Raw genomic sequence first — 19,825 nt, 5'->3', positions numbered from 1 at the left:
ATACCATAAGACATAGGAGCAGAAATTAGGCCATTCGGCTCATCGAGTCTGACCACTATTCAGTCATGGCTAATAAGTTTTTCTCCTGCTTTCTCCATGTAACCTTTGATCCCCTTGACAATCAAAAACCAACCTATCTCTGTCCTGAATATACTTAATGACCTGGCCTCCACAGACCTCTGTGGCAATGAATTCCACAGATTTGCCACTGACCGGCTGAAGAAGTTTCTCCTTATCTCTGTTCGAAAGGGTCTTCCCTTTACTCTAAGCCTGTTCCCTCAGGTCCTAGTCTCTCCTGCCAACAGGAACATCTTCCCAATGTCCACTTGGTCCAGGCCATTCAGTATTCTGTAAGTTTCAACTAGGTACACCCTCATCTTCCTAAACTCCATCGAGCATAGACCCAGAGTCCTCAAACGTTCCTCATATGTTAAGCCTTTCATTGCTGGGATCATTCTCGTGAACCTCATCCAGACCTGCTCCAGGGTCAGAGTATCCTTCCTGAGGTATGGGGCCCAAAATTGCTCTATTCTAAATGTGATTTGACCAGAGCTTTATAGACCCTCAGAAGTACATCCTTGCTGTCCTGTTGAGATAGGTGCCAACATTGTATTTGCCTTCCCAATTACCGACTCCATCTGCAAGTTTACCTTAAGACTCCCAAGTTCCTTTGCACTTCAGATTTCTGAATTTTCTCCCCATTTAGCAAACAGTCTATGCTTTTATTCTCCTTACCAAAGTGCATGACCTCAACTTTCCCACGTTGTACTCCATCTGACACTTCTTTGCCCACTCTCCTAACTTGTCTAACTCTTTTCGCAGGCTCCCCACCTCCTCAATATTACCATCCCTCCACTTATCTTTGGAACATCTGCAAACTTAGCCCGAATGTCCCCAATTCCTTCATCTAGATCATTAGTGTATAAAGTGAAACGTTATGGTCCCAACACTGACCCTTGTGGAACACTATCAGTCACTGACCCCCATCCTGAGAAGGACCCTCTTATCTCCACTAGCTGCTTTCTGCCAGACAGCCAGTTTTCTGTCCATGCTAGTACCTTGTCTCTAACATCATGGGCCCTTATCTTACTCAGCAGCCTCCTGGTCGGCATCTTATCAAAGGCCTTCCGCAAGTCCAGACAGGTAGTAGCTATTGGATCTTCTTGCTCTGACCAGCTCATTACCTCCACAAAGAATTCTAATGAGTTTGTTAGGCAGGATCTCCCCTTGACAAAATCATGCTGACTTTGCCCTGCTTTACAATGCACTTCCAAGTATTCAGAAATCTCATCCTTCATAATTGACTCCAAAATCTTAAGAACAACAGAGGTCAGGCTGATTGGCCTATAATTTCCCATTTTTTGCCTTACTCCCTTCTTAAATGGGGTGGGGAGGGTACATTAGTGATTTTTCGATCCTCCTTGACTCCAGCGATTCCTGAAAGACCACCATTAATGCCTCCACTATCTCTTCAGCTGTCTCCTTCAGAACTCTGGGGTGTAACCCATCTGGTCAGGGTGATTTATCCACCTTCAGACCTTTCAGTTTTTCTAGTACCTTCTCCTCGGTGATGGCCACTATACTCACCTCTGCTTCCACTCCCCCCAGATTCTCCTGAATGTTTGGAAACTTACTTGTGTCTTCCACCATGAAAACTGACACAAAGTATATATTCAGTGCCTCAGCCATTTCTTTGTTCCCTATTACTACTTCTGCAGTGTCATTTTCCAGTGACCCAACATCCACTTTTGCCTCTCTTGTCCTTTTTATGTCTAAAGAAATTCTTGCTTTTTAAAAAAATATATTACTGGCTCACTTACGCTCATATTTAATCTTCTCCCTCCTTATTTCTTCTTTCATTGTCCTCTGGTCATCTTTGTACTCTTCCCACTACTCTTCACCACATTATACGCTTACTCTTTTGCTTTTATGCTGTCCCTGACCTCCCTAGTCAGCCATGATTTTCTCATCCTTCCTTTTGTGTGATTCTTTTGCTTAGGGATGAATTTTTCCTGTGTATCCCAAATTACTTCCAGAAACTCCTGCCATTGCTGTTCCACTGTCTTTCCTCCTGGGCTCATCTCCCAAACAATTCTAGCCAGTTCCTCCCTCATGCCTCTGTTGTTATCTTTATTCAACTGTAATACCATTACATCTGATCCCACCTTCTCCCTCTCAAATCACAGAATAAATTCTATCACATCATGGTCACTGCTTCCTAAGGGCTCCTTCACCTTAAGCTCCCCTATCAAGTCTGCCTCATTGTACAACACTAAATCCAGAGTTGCCTGTTCCCTAACAGTTTCACCACAATCTGCTCTAAAAAGCCATCTCACAGACATTCCACAAATTCTTTTTCTTGTATTCCACTACCAACCCACTTTTCCAGTCCACCCACATGTTGAAATCGCCCATGATCACTTGAACTTTGCTTTTCTTACACGACTTTTCTATCTCCTGCTATACATTGTGCCCTGAACCCTGACTACTGTTTGGCGGCCTGTACGTAACTCCTATTATGTTTCTTTTTCACCTTTGCAGTTCCTCAACTCTACCCACACAGATTCTACATCATCTGACCCTAGTTTGTTTCTTGCTAATTTTGATATAATTAATAAAGCAATCTCAACCCCTCTGCCTATCTTTTTGATAGGATGTACATCCTTGGATATTTAGCTCCAAATCCTGATCCCCTTGCAGTCACATCTCCATGATGCCCATGTCATACCTGCCAATTTCAATCAGTGTCAAAAGCTCATTTACCTTATTTTGTACATCGCATGCATTTAGATACAACACCTCCAGTTCTGTATTGACCCTCTTCTCAATGTCATTCATTTATCCAGTGTGCTTGAAGTTTGATTCCTAACCATTTCCAAACAGTGTTCCAGTTTTGAGTGCTGGAGACTTTAATAATCTCTCCTAAGTCCTTCTTTCTTTTCAATTTTCCATGCAGTTGAATCCACCCCCACAGATGTTAACCTGCTGCTTTGTTTCCCATTGGCCATGAAGGCCAGTCCATCTTGGGCCCACTTTTAGTTCAATGAAATTAGCTCTTCTCCAGCTCAGTAATGTTCAAATTTGATTTTTGTCCTTTTGCAGGACTATATTAATGATACTGATCACTATAAAGTTCCCCACTGAAACATGCTGTATTTCCCTACTTCATGTCCTAGATGAAAATTCTTCTGAAAGAATTTCAGGAACTCCCTTTCCTCACTCTTACTGCTTGACTATTTTAGGTTAGTTTTCCATTAACTTGCATTTTCCATCAATTTCTTTTCAAGTGTTCTTCTGCTCGACCATCCATTTTCCACCCTATGATGGCCTTTTCCCGCCATCCAAGTGACAAAGGTACTTCTATTCTTCCTTAAATCAATGGAAAGTAGATATTTCCTGTAGAGCATCCCATTCAATGTTAAAATTGTTTCTTTGATCCTGTCCCCATTTTCTTAAATAACTTGTATCCAAAAAGTACCAAATCCTTCCCTTATTTGAATCCACTTATTACTACCACCTCATCATACGATATGAAGACGTGACCAATCTTATTTTCACCTTTCCAACACACACTTCAAACCAGTCTTTGTCTACTCTATCATACTCTTATCTCTCCCTCACCACCAGCTACTATTAATCTACTCTTTTCTTTACGAATCTTCCTGTTGTTGCAAATATTTATTTCTGGGGCCCTTTAAAATACTGCTTAATTTGGAAAGAAACTGTCATCTGAGAGGTCCATTGGTCCCAAACATATTAAAGTATTGTGGATCCACAGATCATAAATAAAAGCACAAGTGCTAGAGAAACTAAGCAGTTCTGGCAGCATCTATCAAGAGACAGTCCCAAGCATGCTGCAGTGGAGCCTGGCTACCTTAAACAGATTAGTCTCTTCACAGAACATATTCCAAAGCCCAAGGAATTTGAAATCATATGCCTCTGCTTTATTTATCCAGCCATATATTACCTTTTGCTCCATATCTATACTCAACAACTATGTAGAACTGGGAATAAACCATAGATGAACAAATGTGAAGTCCTGCACTTGCACTTTCTGCCAAGCTCCAGATAGTCCAATTCCAAGACCACAACCTTTTTCATTCAGACATCATTGGCTCTTCAACCTTCAAAGTGATCTGGGCCCAGCAATGCCCTATCAGTAAAGGGGAAAACAGCACACAACTCAAACTGACACATTCAAACTAAGGAATCCCTACATGAACTCTATTTTCACACTTTATTGTACTATTGTATGCGTTCATCCCCTTCCAGCCAACGCCACCCACCGTTCAGCCATCTGCCCAATGAGACAATGGATGCAATGTAAACTGCACACCCCCTGTCTGATCACTCTCAACATTATTTAAAAACCTGCATCACTTTCCTTGCTTTCCCCAGACAACTGCTGGCCACTTGCTTACTAAATCTTTGTATTCTGCTGTTTTGACGTTACCCCCTTTTGTAACAAGTACTCTGGGAAATACTCAGGCTATCTGCCCTACTCTGTCTTTATATGGCCCTGAAACTCAGAAGCCTCAAACTAGTGTTTAGGTAACTATAAACATTCCTGTACAGGATTATCCAGGACACATGGAAGTGTCTTGAAATTCTCAAATGGCACAACAATACAGACAATAGGTCACCACTGTTCCATCATTGTGCTTAAAAGTCTATCCACACAAAATTTAAATTAAGCCAAGGATATATACATTCTAACTGCTTAGAACTAAGTTATTCATTAAGCATTTACTTTTGTCGATGGATTTGTTACATAACGCATCCCTTTCCTCTCCTTGAAGTTTCAATCACCACTCTGTTTAGTATATTTCCCCAACTGTTTTTGCAACTCTCTTGTCCCCGAGACTGCAAACCATATAATATTTTTCTTCCCCCTGGTAAACAGCAGCAGTATCCGGAAACAGAATCGGAAACTATTTCTTGGAACTATTTTCAGAAAAACAACTAGGCGATATTCAGAGAGCAAGTGTGGGTGGTCAACTTTCTCCTCCACGTCATTCATTCCTCCTTTGTTTTGCCTGGTTCTATACTGGTCTTCCAGTTCCAGCCAAGATTAACCCAACCATCCTCCATTTTGAATGTAGTCAACACTTTTGACCAGTGTTTTGCATGTTATTTTGAATCTTCAAATGTCAGTTGTGGTTTATTAGTACTTGAGTCACCAAGTTGTTTTCAAGCCTCACTCTAGGCATAATCCAGACTGACAGCCCAGTACAGTGCCAAGGGGAAGGCTGCATTGTTGGATCTATCACCTTATAGCAGGGGATGTTTTATTTGCACTGATTGCTCAATGAAAATAACTAAAAATAGAGAGATCATATCTGGTCATTATCACATTGCAGTCTGTGACATTTCACTGTGCCGCTCTGTTTCCAGTATTACAGCACCAACTGAAAAGTAATTTATTGGCTGCAACGCATTTCACAATATAGTGAAAGATGCTATGTAAATGCAGAGCCTTTCCAGGTCTTCTAATACATGTCTACCAATGCCAAGCTAATGTTTGGTGGTCAGAATTTGATCATAGTGACAATGTCCACTTTTGATTCCGGAAAAGAAAACAATGCTGGGCTTTTCTAGGAAACCACAGGCAGGATCTTGAGTTGTGGTGCTGAATGATGGGAGAAATGGTAAAAGTAAATTCCAATGGTATTGGCAGAAACATCTTTTAATTCTATATGGCCACCAGGCCTAACACTTCAAACATTATTAAAACCTTTCAAGTGAAAACATCAGGACATCAGTAGAGAATGAACTTTGTGTTTTTTAAAAAACAGTCTCTTCAAACATATCAAACTTAAATCATATATTAAATTTTCTTTCTCAAAACTCAATACAATTTTTCTGAAATTTAATTCCAACAAGTAATTATCTTTGAAATAATATTTTAAAAAAGAGGGAAGAGAAAAGAAAGAATTTGGAATGTTATCCCAATTCAGACGTAAACATTTAAGTGCTGGCATTGTCTGCCAACATGGAAATCGGGCTCGGGTTATTTAAGAAATAGAGCAGTTTGGAATACAAGTGCAATTTCTTTTGTTACTGTTTATAATTTTTAAAATTTGCAAAATGGGTCATCATTCACTTGGGAAACAGGACCCGTTATTAGTGGTGATGGAGGACGAGCATGAGAAAAGTGGCTCGAGTGTCATGATGACATTGTCGAATTGATTAGTGCAGAAACCAGCGCTGTTTTCCAGGAGCCAGTTTTCAGATCAGTCACTGTCCTTTGGTATGCAGTCAGTGTGATTGAACAGATCTTAAAAATTTCTAATATTATATACATAAGGCAAAGGGAAGAGTGTGTCTGTTGTCCACCAGGAAGGTTCTATGGAATCACAACTCCAGTCAACATCCATCATGTATGTTCCTCTGATATTATATGGGTTGTTTTCTAAGCCTGAGTTCCCAAGGATTCGGGAAGTGCTATACTATTGTGGGTTTTTAAGAGTTCGGCCGTGGCGAAAGTCGTACACATGTCTGCAAACAAAGACCAGATCTGGGTCCGTGTTTTCAGGGACTTTGCGGTGAGAAGGAGTGGAGTACTCTTCAGAGGGAGGGACCACTAGTCTGTGATCAGGGGCTCCCTCCTCTCGCCACTTTGCCAAGGCACAGAACCTGCAGAACAACACAGAAGAAAATAGGAATTATAATGAAGATACATCAGATGGAGACAATTACACCAGCATTCACCTACAGCTCTCAGATATCCCCGAATATCATTAACACTTTTCAGTACTGTCAGATCATAAGACAAAGGAGTGGAAGTAAGGCCATTCGGCCCATCGAGTCCACTCCGCCATTTAAATCATGGCTGATGGGCATTTCAACTCCACTTCCCTGCACTCTCCCCATAGCCCTTGATTCCTTCTGAGATCAAGAATTTGTCGATCTCTACAACCAATATAAACCACTTCCATTCAGTGCATCTAAAGTGGGTTGGAATATGAAGAGGAGAAAGTTAAATTTCAGCTTCGTAGAGCTTTGGTCACACCCCATCCTGGGTACTACTTTCAGTTTGGGACACCAAAACTCAGGATGGATAGTAACCCTTGAATAGGTGCTGAATTGATTCACTGCAATCATACCAATGCTTAGAAAGTTAATTAAGTCAGACTGCATTAACTTGGTTTTCGAACGTTGCGAGGTAATCTGATGAAAATACTTAAAAATAATAACACTAGATATGAAAAATTTTTCCATGCAGATGTTGAGAACAAGGAGACAGTTTTAAAATTAGGAACAAACTATTCACAGGCAAAAAATTAGGAAGCACTCTTTCACACAAATTGCCTGCTACAAAAGATGAAATGGTGAAGATGTGTTAACTACAGATTTCAAGAATCAGATTGGTTAGATAGGATGTATAGCAATTCAAGGTGAATTACAGATCAACCATGACATAAGTGAGTAGCGGAGCAAGCTAAAGAGACAGAATAGGTGCTGCAAGTAAAACTGTATCTAGAAACAGACGGCAAAGTAAAACTCAGTCCTGGTCCCCACTGCTCATCTATTTCCAACTGGTAATCAATTTCTTGCAACAGATTATTTGCATTCTTTTTCATCTTCTGTCCTTTCTATTATTTCATTTCAGTTTTCTTCATACTTGTTTTTCCCTCATGTTAATTTAACATCCCCTGCGATATGTCCAAAGCTGTTCATCCATGGTAGGCAGTACCACATTCTAAGCTCTGAGTAATGAATTTTTTTTGAAGTCCCATTTGGATTTACTGGAGAATATTTTACACACAATACCTCTAGTTTTTGAAACCCCATCTAGCCACAGCACTTCCACAACGGTGTCCCATTGCTATGTATTTTTCCCACACCAGAACTAGAAAGCCTGAAACTACTCACCGGCAGTACTCAGAGAAGGTCAACACATAGCATTTCTCTTCAATGCAGGCTACGCTATTCTCATCCTGATGCCGAGAAGCAAAGATCTCATTCTGTAGGAAGAGAACAGCAGAGGCAGAACTTTAAAAACCTACGCTACTCAAAAGCACTAGTCCGTTCAGCCTTCTCCATCTCATTGGTAACCAGTCTGCTCAGCAGCATAGTGATTCCAAGATACCATTAGTATGCTTAACCCTGGGCCATAATTACATGAATTGAAACAAGATGCACATGTTCTGTGGATGAAAACACAGAGGTGGACGTGAGGGAGAGGCCAGTGTCATTCTACATTTAAAGAAAGATCTAGTAAATAATAAGTGTCTTCCTCACATTTATCAACAAACAGAAAATATATTTTTACAGCAGACCCTCTGATACAAAGAATTTATCTATCATGCTTCAACTTGCATCAGTGCCTGGATTCATCAACAGCATGCAATGACTGCAGCTGATACATTCTCTCCTCCTTGACACCCAATGAACTTAGCCTTTACATCACTGTACCATAAAATCAATTGGCAAAATGAGGCTGTAAGTTTCCCCAAGAGAGCCACCTGACACTGTAAGCTACAGGCAAAGCAAAATGTATTGCTCAGTTTGATAGGTAACTGATTCTTGTTCCTCCACCAAAGCAAAAGTATAAGTTCAAAGAAATGCTTTACAATTGGTGATGCCATCCTCCAAGATGGGCATTGAATTATTGCTCTGATTCAGATTGGTTGGCACCACCTTAGAGCATGGTATTTTTCCAGTGCCGATGAACAAACATTAAAACTGGATCAACAGATCAATAATCGCACCGTCACTTCTGGGATTCTGCTCCATCCAAAAATGGTGGTTGTATTGATTGACAACAAGCAAAATTCATACGATGTGAAGCACTTCAAGTTGTGCTAAAGAGCACTTTGCACATGTAAATTTTCTTGTTTGCATCATTAAATTAAAACTAAACATACAACCTCTAGATTTCTACCTTATTGTTTCATCACACATTGGAAAAAGGTCACAATAGTTTGAGAATAAGAAACATCAATGATGACTAAAAGTCAAAACAATGCTGAATGGAGATTATATAGATACACACACACACACACACATATATATATATTTAGATATGCACACGTGAGAAACAGGTGCTGGTGAGAGGCTAATATAGCAAAAAGGCAGAGGGCAGGATGAGATAGGAGCAGGAGCAGGGCAGGAGGCCAGTACAGGGCAGCAGAGGCACAGAGCAAGAGGCAGAGACAGAGGTTTTAGAAGTGAACGCCTACAGGTTCTGTAGGGAAGGTTGCTGTTGCTCACCTCACAGTGAATGCTTGGATTTCTGCCTCCCTGGATGTGCTCAGGCCTGTAGTACCAGTAAAGGCTCATCATAAGTTCCCCTACAGGAAGAAAGCAATACTTTGATGAGTGTGGGCTCATGTAAAGGCCCTAATAACCACTCAAACTTGCACAATGCTCCAAGCAACTTCAGCTGCCTTCAGAGAATCACTAGGTTTCTCTGTGACCAACTAGATTGGTCTGGCTGGGAAACACTGATGTACTAGTTTGTGTTACTGGACTAGCGATCCAAAGAACACAAGTGTAATTCCCAAGGCAACTTGAGAATTTGAATTTTGGGATTTTATATAAAAGATTACTATCAGCAACACTGATCATGAAACTTCAGATTGCCATAAAACCCAAAAATGCTAATACATCCTCTGGGTCCGAAAACCTGCTATCATTACTTGATCTAGTCTGTTATGCGACTTCAGAACTACATCAACTTTCAAGTGCCCTACAATATGGTCCTGCAAACCATGCAGTTGTATCAAATTATGAAACTACAGAGACAGCCCAACACTACCTTCTTAGAGCAACAACCTAACAGGTTTATTAAATATCGGTCTTTCTATTGTCATCAACATTCTGAGTATGGACACAAGCAGGAAAACAAAATGCAATCCATTTCAACTAGAGGTCAGGCTAATCAAGGCATAAAAAGCATCGACACAACCCTTGAAACAGAATATACGAAATCTTGAAGATGTATTGAACATTATCCCATACCGCACTTGTCTACCAGTAAATTCCACAGAGACCAGTAATAAAACGGTACAATGCGAGGCTTACATGACAAGGAGGGATGTATGGGCTGGGGTGCCACCCACATGCTGGTTGAGAGGAACAAGGATGTCAGTGATGCCCGTAGAAGACTCAACCACATCTGGGTACAGGAAGTTTGGAGACTGATAACCTTTAGCTTAAGAGCAAATCATTAAATTTAAAAACAAAATCTGTAATGCACTTAAAACTCAGATGAGTGGCATTAATCACTTCCCACTCCTAATGCTTAAACTTGGTAACCTGCACTGCTGCCATCATTTATTTGGATAGTATGTAGCTTTTATAGGAAGCTCAGTCTTTTTTACCCCAGTTGCAGTCCTGACAATATCAAGTTCCTTATACTCAGAACAGTATGAACAAAAGAAAGTGAAGCAGGAGTAGGTCATTCAGCCTTCAAAGCCTGTGACATCATTCAGAGAGATCTTGGCTTATCATCTTCAACACCATTTGTCTTCACTGTTCCCCAATCCTTTGGGATTTTTAACATTTAGAAACTTACTCATCTCAGTCTTGAATATACTCCGTAACAGAGTCTCCACAGCCTTTTCGAACAAAGCATTCCAAAGATTCACAACCGTCTGAAGCAAAGAAATTCCCCCTTATCTCAATCCTAAATAGCTAGCCCTTTATTTGAGACTGTATTCTCCCCGGATCTTGACTGTTCTCTCGCCTTCTCTCCCCCTACTGTCTGCTTTCTGGTGAGCAATTCTTAAAACTCTTTCCAGTATAGTACTCACAATGCTTTCTGCTCAAATTTTATTTATTAATTTTCTGTGAGGGTCCTAATTGAAAGCCTTCTGCAATCATTTAAATAGACCACATGCACTGGTCTAAACTGCTAGGTTCGTCAGACTTGTTAAACATGATTTCCCTTTCATACATCCAGGGTGACTCCTCCAATCCTTCCGATTTATTTTTTAAGTGTCTTGTTGTTGCATCCTTTACAATAAACTCAGTTTTCCCTGTGACTGATGCGAGGCTAACAGTTTGGAGTTACATTTGCCACTTTCCAGTCTGCAGGGAATCATTCCAGAGTCTGTAGAATTTTGAAAGATGACCATCAATGCTTCTGTAATCTCGAAAGATATCTTTCGATTTTCTGGGGCGCGAATCATCGTGTCTAAGGATTTTCTCTAAGTCCCATTAATTTTCGTTGCACTATTTTTTTGAACTAGTGGCATTAATGTTTTTCAGTTCTTTATTTACACAGTGGTTGACAGTTAGAAAGAAAGTTTGACATTATAGGAGAATATAAACTGACTGGCCAGACAGGCAGATCAGTGGCAAATGTAATTTAACCCTGAAAGAGGTGACAGGTGAAAGAAATGACAAGTAAAAAAGATAAAGAGAGGCCTCAATGAATGACAGTACACAAGGAAGGTCAGGTGGATAGGGGGATCTTGAGGAGCTTATTCACAGATCCCTGAAGGCTGCAGATCAGATTAATAGGGTAGTTAAGGCAGCATACAAGACACTTGCCTTTGAGTTATAGCAAGATTATAAGAGCATGGAGGTTATTCTGTGTACAGAACATTGATTATGCCATAGCTGGGGTACTGTGTGCAGTTCTGGTCACTGCACAAAATGGAAGATTGCACCGGAGCAGATGCAGAGGTGATTCATCAGGATGTTGCCCAGGTTGGAGGAGTTTTGTTCTTGAGGGGGGCTGGGTAATCTCAAATTGTTTTCTTTGGAGCAGAGGGCAAGAAGGGGCCTGATTGAGGTGCATAAGATTATGAGGGGCATGAACAGAGTGGATAGGAAGTATTGTTCCCCTTATTGAAAGGCTAATAGCAAGGGACATAATGTGAATACAAAAGGCAGGTTGATTAGAGGGGCTTGGGGTAAGGAGTAGTTGAGGCAAGAAACCTCAACTTTATAAAAGTATCATCCATCCATTCATATAGATATGGTATACGCTGGTCTCAGTAAGAATCCTTGGGCTAAGTAAAAATTTAGACTCTACAGTCAACCATCAGATTGTTTCAAAAACAATTCTGACCATAGGATGCCACTGTGCACTTACCCTATCTATAGAGACAGACCCCTTACCAAGTTGGTATCATGTGTGCGCTAAGGAACCACACTTGCTTGGGAAGCAAATCACTCAGCTATTCCCACAACAGAAGGGTGCTCTTTTAAAAGCCTATCTTACAGTCAAATTAATTAAAGCCTTATTAATAACTAGCATTTGAAACAGAAGTTTCAAGGTCCTTCTCGGAAGTGCTGTCAAGTGATCCTTTAGTGGCTGGTATTAAGACAGGTGACTGAAAGCTTGGTTTTTAGGAGCACGTTTCAAGGATTTAAAGATTTGTAGAGAGGTCTAGGGAGATGACTTCTGAATTTCAGGCCTAGACAGCTAAATGGAGAAGGTTAAAGAAATAGGGAAGGGTGAGGCGATGGAGAGGTTTGAACACAAGGATAAGATCTTTTAGTTTGAGGCACTGCTAAAGCAACTGTGTATGTAGATTTGGACAGTGCAGAGGTGATCAAATGAACAGGATGTAGTAAGCTATGGACTCAACACTGCTATGCAGCAATTATATCTGTGGTGCCTCTTAACATTACAGATTAGAGGAAGGTGATAGATTTAATCACTAAACTGGCCTCAGATCACTGGCACATTTTGGTGGTAAGTGGGGTGGGATGCGTCGAAAGGAGAGCAATGGCTTCTGGAAATTGAGAAGTGGTTAATTTTTTATTTTCAAGAACACAACGTGCAATATACATGATTGGAACAGAGCATCTTTTTGCATAATCAGTGTGGGCTGGGATGCCATTATACAAAGCTAGAAAGTAAAAGCCCATCTGGACAGCTCAGGTCAATTACTCAGTCACTGAGCAAACATTGTGTACTCAATAAAACCCATAGAAAGGAGGAGGGGAGGGGACCTAATTGAGGTATACAAGATACTGAGAGGCATAGACAGAGTTGATAGCCAGAGACTATTTCCCAGGGCAGAAATGGCTAGCACGAGGGGTCATAGTTTTAAGCTGGTTGGTGGAAAGTATCGAGGGGATGTCAGAGGCAGGTTCTTTACGCAGAGAGTTGTGAGAGCATGGAATGCGTTGCCAGCAGCAGTTGTGGAAGCAAGGTCATTGGGGTCATTTAAGAGACTGCTGGACATGTATATGGTCACAGAAATTTGAGGGTGCATACATGAGGATCAATGGTCGGCACAACATTGTGGGCTGAAGGGCCTGTTCTGTGCTGTACTGTTCTATGTTCTAAAAAGGATACTGGTTTACATGACAGTACATGGACACTAACATGATTCAATAGAGATTTCTGAAGGCAAAAAAATTACTAATTAACAAACTAAACATAACTATCTACAAGACAAGTTGTTATAATTCATTATCTTGCATACAAATTCATTGTATGGCTCATGTTAGGTATCCATTCCACTACTTATAATCCAGTCCACCTTTTGAGATACACATTCAATACATTATCATATCAATACATTATCACCATGCTACTACTTGTGACAAATACATTGGAAATTTCCAAATTTACTCCATGCATTTGGACAATTACACTTTGTATCTGTTCCAAAATCATGCCAGACATGTATGAATGGTTTACATATTCCATGCAGTTTAGCAAACATTTCCTTCAGCTCTACATCCATGTTTTGATTTACATCCAATTAACTTCAGATGCACTCGTGTGATTGACATCATTTGCTTCTCTAGTGAGCTATTCAGGAGGAGCAAGTAGGAGCATATGATCAAGTAAGATCAGGAGAAAATAGCACATGCATAGTGGGATGTGACACTTGAAAATAAATACTCTCCTTGACCTTTATGCATCAGAAACCCATGGTATGTCAGAAAGATGGACTGGAGAATCTCTAGAAACTGTGAAAACCTCCATCAGATCTGTTCCTAAACTCTTCTTTCTCCTTGGAGAACAGTCCTAGTTTCTTTGATCTCTCCACCTAACTGAAGTCCCTCATCCATGGGACCAATCTAGTAAATCTCCTCTGCAAATACTCCAAAACCTTTCCCATACTGCAGTGTCTAGAACTGTACACACTGCAGCTGAGGGTGAAACAGTGTTTTACAAAAGACTGATTATAACAACCTTGTTTTTGTACTCTCTGCCTCATTTATAAACTCCAGGATTTGACTTGCCTTTTCAGTCTTGGGGATATGGGGTAGGCAACTTAGGAATGAGATGAGGAAACATTCCGTCACTCAAAGGGAGTGCAAGAGAAGGGGGAGGTAGAGTGTAGATATAAAGCATAGTTATATAGAATATATACATGGTCTGAGCCCATTCATGGTGAGTGTGTGCACGCAAAAATATAAAAAAATCTTTTTTTACAGAATGTATCCTGACACACTTGTGGATAAAATTCCATCTATCATTTGTACTTTCATTAAGCCAACTCTGTCCTCCTGAAGTGGATCACTAACCTCTTCACAGTTCAAACTAATTGGAAATTGTGTGTCATGAGTTGATGTTGAAACTGTATTGCGTACCTAAGTTTAATTCATTGATGCATACCAACAAAAGTAGTGGATGTAGTACTGACCTCTAGAGTACCTTCTTACTGCACAAAAAACAATTGCCCACAACAGAGTGCGATTCTCAGCTACTGTCACTGAGCCAAATTTGAATCCAAAAGGTTATCTTACCTAAAAACTTAACTGCTTCTCTCCAGAAAATGATGCCCAACCTGCTGTATATTTTCAGCACTTACTTTGCATCCATGCCATCAGTGGCCCCTTTATTCCAAGCGTTTCAACTTTGTGAGCAATCCTATTGCACTGCATTTCAGTGAAGCGAGCACATCAACTACATTACCCTCATCAACCCTTTGTTATCCTACTAAAACCTCAAGTTGGTTAATTATGATTTTTTTTGAGAATTTCAGTGCAGCATTCTCTCTCTTTGTACTGGCACAGGGATTTTCAGCATGCATTAGGCGCTCCAGTCTCTAGGGTGAGACTTAAACCCATGACCTTCTGACTCCGAGGTAAGGATGCTACTCAGAGCCACAGCTGGCAATGCAGAGAATTAGTTTTTCTGAGCAGCATGTTGATTCAGTTGAATGAGACCTGCATGTTGGAAATTGACAGCAGTAATGTTCAATCAAACCAGACAGGGAAAATTAGCATTTGATGCTCGAGACCTGTGCTGAGGTGGTCGGATGCATTAGTTCACTTGCTCTTTCACCAGGCACAGGTTACAAAAACTCCAGATAGCCAAGCAGTAAAAGAAAAGGGCCTCTATGCACATATTTAAGTTTTATTACAGAAAACTCTCCTTGATCTGAAAATACGTGGGTGGGGTACTGAACCCTCTGCACAAACAAGGTATAACAATAGAAATGGAGAAGATTTTCACTCAGGGGGTTGGATGGATCCTCATTTATCTTGCATACCAAGGGTTTTATATTCATCATCCAGGTACTTGCCAAAGAAACAGAAATCAAAGCACAGGAAACTATTCAGTCCATTGCACCTGCTGGAACTAACTAGTTCCATTCCCGTTTTTTTCTTCACCCAGAGGCATGCAACTTTCTCCTTTCCATGTACTTATACAGCAGACTTACAAATGCTTAATTTTATTTTAATAATCAAGTTTACCAAGAAACCCATAAGTACAAAAACCTTTTGAGCTTTGATAGCAACTGGGGAGAAGAAAGAGAAAAGGAAAGATATGGACAACAAGAGGGGAGAATGAGGAGAGAGGGAGGTTGAACAAACAGTGTCCCTACTGATCAACAACAGCATGACATGCCAGGAGATGGTGAGATAGAGCTAAGGTCAGACATGGAGGAAAAGCCCCTAGCATCCTCTGACTGACAAGCTTGTTGACAGCAGAGGTCAAAGCTCATCTGCTGCCACACTAAGCCAATTAGGAATATGGGGGATCATTTCCGATTACCACAGAGCTAACCAAACAAATTCCACACGTCAGCAGATTCAGAAGAGGCGGCAAAAAATCCATTTGAAGCAGCACTGAAAGGAGGAGTCTTCAGGCCAGCTGCATCAAAACAGTTCATTTAGATTTACAAGTGAAGGTGACTTTGGGGAGGGGGAAAGAGGAGGAGAGATGGTGAGAGACCGACCATCAGGTAACCACTGGGTCCCCAAAAAGATTGAAGCTCACAGAAATCTTTAAAATAATGAAAGGGTTTGATAGAAATGATGTAGAGTAGATTTTTACATCAGGACAGGGAAAACTATAGACTATAATAAATATTATAATAAATCCAATGAAGATTTCAGGGGAAACATCTTTGACCAAGGAAACGTCAAAATGTGTAATTCGCTACCACATGGAATAACTGAAGTGAATAGCTTGATTCTGTTAAGGGAAAGCGAGATAAACACAAGGAGGAAAGGAATATAAGAATACACAATAAGTTAGATAGATTAGAATGCACATTTGATACATACACCACTCAGACTGAATGCCCTGTTCCTGTGCTGTAAATTCTATGCAATTTCACCTCGAGGCTGGGTCCATAGGCTTTTCCATCTGCTGGAGCCTGACAAAGATTTGAGTGATTTCCAAGGTCCTTTCTAATGAGTGCTTAATATTGCCAATTGAAGAGCAGAGTACTACTTAACATCATAGGTGCCAGATGTGAAATATTTACAACTAAGCAGCTACAGATTTCTTGGCTGTTTGAATGCAGCTCAGGGGAAGGGAGCTAACTTCAACACATTTGAATCCAGAGGGAGATGAGAATTTAAAAAAAAACATGAGCTGTGACAACCTGGAATGCAATGCTTGAAGGGCTAGTCAAAGCAGATGCAATACAAACCTTCAGGAAAGGTTTGGTATTTAGATGTGCAAAAGGAGAAATCTGCAGGTCTACGGTAAAGAATAGGGAAGTAGAACAGATTGAATAGCTGCTTCGAAGTGCTCAGACAGGCACAATAGGCCTTCTGAGTCATATCATTTTACGATAACAGTTCAAACCATCGTCCCTAAACTGGCAAAGACGACTGAAACCCTGGAGGCTAGCCCTGCTGCATTTCATTACTGCATATCTTCAGACGACCGATGAGAAACCAGAATCCGGATTTCAGTAATGCAATTTTTGGGATTGGGCTCATAACACCAGGTTTCTGGAATCAAGTTCAAAGCAGAACTGAAATTGTATACCCATCTCCAGCTTTCAGCAGGTGTTGGCAAAATAAAAAGAGCTAAATGTTGAAGGGTGATGAGGACGCAAAGTGTAAGGGAGGGGACAGGCTTAAAGGAATGTGGAGGAGAGACAGCAAAATTGCTGATGAGTTTGGTTTAAATCGGGCAAGAACCAAAGCTCCACACAGCACTCAAACAGAACAGGGGAGAAATAGGATGTGGAGGCAGAGGTGTCATTTCCTTCATGCTCAAGTCAGATCATCATCAATCACAGTGATATTCCGCAGGCCACCTGCTTCATGCAACTCCCCTGACATCTTATTACAAATACAATAACCCTCCCAAGCAATAAATGTCACTTCACAGTCCCCAAACCACCATTACCTGACTGAAGTACCGGAGAAACATCAATAACAGGAAGTTCTCAACTCTCCCCTCATAAGCAATACAAAAGGCCATGTCTTAGGTTTGCAATAACCAAAACTGCGCACTATAAAAGCAGAGACCCACTCATTGAGACAGATTCTTACTGGCCTCAAGGCCAGATACAACAGCAACACCCTGTAGGTGGTAATACCGAACTAAATCAAAAATGGAAAGTTTCAAGATGACAATCATAACCCTAAAGGAACAACCACTATCACCACCCAATGCTCCCTCCTCAACACCATGTGATTTTACAGCAGAATAAGTTTCCTGAGTTGGGGGAAGATGGCAGGAAGACGAGGAAAGTAAATAGGTTATAAGACACCAACTCCACAGTAACAAAGGAGCACTTCTTCACTACATGGCAGGCCACACACCAATAGATTCCCACAGGCCTAGTCCTTCACAAAATACCAAATCCAGAAATGCCAATTTAAAGACATTTCAGTACAAATAGAGATCTATTTCCAGTCCAAATCCATTAGTACTAGCTAAAAAGGGAATTAAGTAGACTGAGGAAATTTAATGGGCTTTTCATGAAATTTATTCAATTGGAAACATGGGTGATAAACTGCTGCTGGCTAATACATGAAAAAATACCACAGGTGATTTGGCATTGAGAAAATAAACCTTTCAACTGCGAGCAAGATATGATATAGTTCTGGACATAAAAGAAAAGGGAAAAAACAAAAGGAGCTTGGGCCAAGGGGAGAACAGTGGTCAGAATACCCTCATTATTTTACAGTGACAGCATACACATACAACTAAATTTTTGTTTAGCAATGCATTGTTTCTTTAACAAAAATAATGTTAGCCTGAACACGTGCTGGAACTCTGATCTTCCAGCCACTAAGTCAACCCCAAACAGTTTTACAGGTTCAGTCCCTCCTTTTGTCTCTCCCCTGCCACCCAATAAGCCCCAATTACAGACAGGATTTTTCACATACTTGGCCAGCAGACTAGACAGGATATTAGAAACAAATACATTTAACTAACATCTGGAAATGCTACGTGCTGTGTAAATTCCAAAGCCCTAAAAGCAGTACTACGTATTCCTTGTAGGTCTTGTTTTGCAGTTCATTGATTCAATTGGCTAACCTGATGCAGGGTCCTCCCAGAGTGCAGAAACCTTAGCAACATAAGGAATTGACTTCTTCCTGGGCCCAGACTTCAATAAAACAGTGTCCCGAACCTTGATCACTTCACCATCCCTTTCAACTGCAGGATAGCACTTCCGAATCAGGAGCTCCACTTCTCCCTGAAAGGGAAAATGGGTTAGAGAAGAAATGGTAAGAAAATATGATCAAAGTCAACTGAGCCCAGCAAGCCTCCCTCCTCGGTCAGAAAGATGTGACTTTAAATTCTACTCCAGAAACTTCAGCGCAAAATTTAGGACGGCTGTTCCACTATTATGCTGAGAGAGTACTGCACTGTCAGAAGTGCTGACATTAACGTAATGTTAAAATGAGGCACTATATGCCCTCTTCAATTACTGTAAAAAAACTGGCAAATTTGTTTTCAAACATTGCTATGATGTAACTCCACTCAAAAGTTTATTAAACCGTGAAGTGCGCTGAGCCATTCTGAAGTTGTTCCATACGCACTCCAAAATATTATTTGAATCTGAACTAATAGCAACAAAATACTGCATGAAAGATCAGTTCCTCTTCTAATGGAACACAAGCTGACATGGGTGACACGTGCAGAACATAGCACAATGTTGTTATCTCTGCAACTAAACTTTTACGATCAGGGAGAATACCCAAGACAACTTTCTCTCCTTGAAAGTCCTCAAATAACACAGCTACTTTTAAAGATTCAATAGTCACAAGTAAGCACACACTGTATAAAGCCGGTAATAAGAAATAGGTCTAAACAGGCTTCTGTTCCACAAGGAATTGAATGGAGTTAGTACACTAGCAGCATCACAACAGAATAGATGCCCCCAGAAAGCAATCAGCTAAGGAAGGTAAAATCTCATTCTAACACTAAGTGTGGTCATACTGTACAACATGAAGGACTGTGGGCAAACACTAAAGCAACAATATGTCCAACAACGGCATTAATGTAGCCCATTTAACATAGCCAAGATGATCCCAGGAAATTCAAGTGAGCAGTTATTAAAATATGACATTAGCTAGGTCACCAAAAGCTTGGTCAAAGAGTCAGTTCCAAATAAATGATTTAAAAGAGCTGAGGTAGAAAGGTTTCAGGATAGCATTTCCCAGTTTAGTGTGAAGACAACCGAAGAAACTACTGTTG

At 40.6% G+C, this 19,825-nt stretch overlaps 1 protein-coding gene across 8 annotated transcripts in view; it reads right to left on the bottom strand.

Moving 5' to 3' along the window:
* Nucleotides 1-5,678: 5,678 nt before the first annotated feature.
* Nucleotides 5,679-19,825, bottom strand: part of si:dkey-13p1.4 (transmembrane protein 151B) — a 187,609-nt gene continuing 173,462 nt past the window's right edge. For 7 of the 8 annotated variants that reach the window (XM_059649292.1, XM_059649293.1, XM_048537125.2 and 4 more), the window contains exons 4-7: nucleotides 18,662-18,821; nucleotides 9,217-9,296; nucleotides 7,876-7,967; nucleotides 5,679-6,636 (exon numbers count right to left, since the gene is read on the bottom strand). In XM_059649292.1, coding sequence (XP_059505275.1) covers nucleotides 6,450-6,636; nucleotides 7,876-7,967; nucleotides 9,217-9,296; nucleotides 18,662-18,821 — 519 coding nt within the window. In that variant the 3' untranslated portion in view covers nucleotides 5,679-6,449. Of the gene's footprint in view, nucleotides 6,637-7,873; nucleotides 7,968-9,216; nucleotides 9,297-18,661; nucleotides 18,822-19,825 lie in introns of those variants that run through there. The other variant, XM_059649294.1, reaches the window with a different exon arrangement.

The sequence above is a fragment of the Stegostoma tigrinum genome, chromosome 10, assembly GCF_030684315.1.
Source record: "Stegostoma tigrinum isolate sSteTig4 chromosome 10, sSteTig4.hap1, whole genome shotgun sequence".
In the NCBI taxonomy this organism is placed as follows: domain Eukaryota; kingdom Metazoa; phylum Chordata; class Chondrichthyes; order Orectolobiformes; family Stegostomatidae; genus Stegostoma; species Stegostoma tigrinum.
Note: the sequence above shows the minus strand (reverse complement) of the source record. Positions and strands in the feature narration are given on the sequence as shown.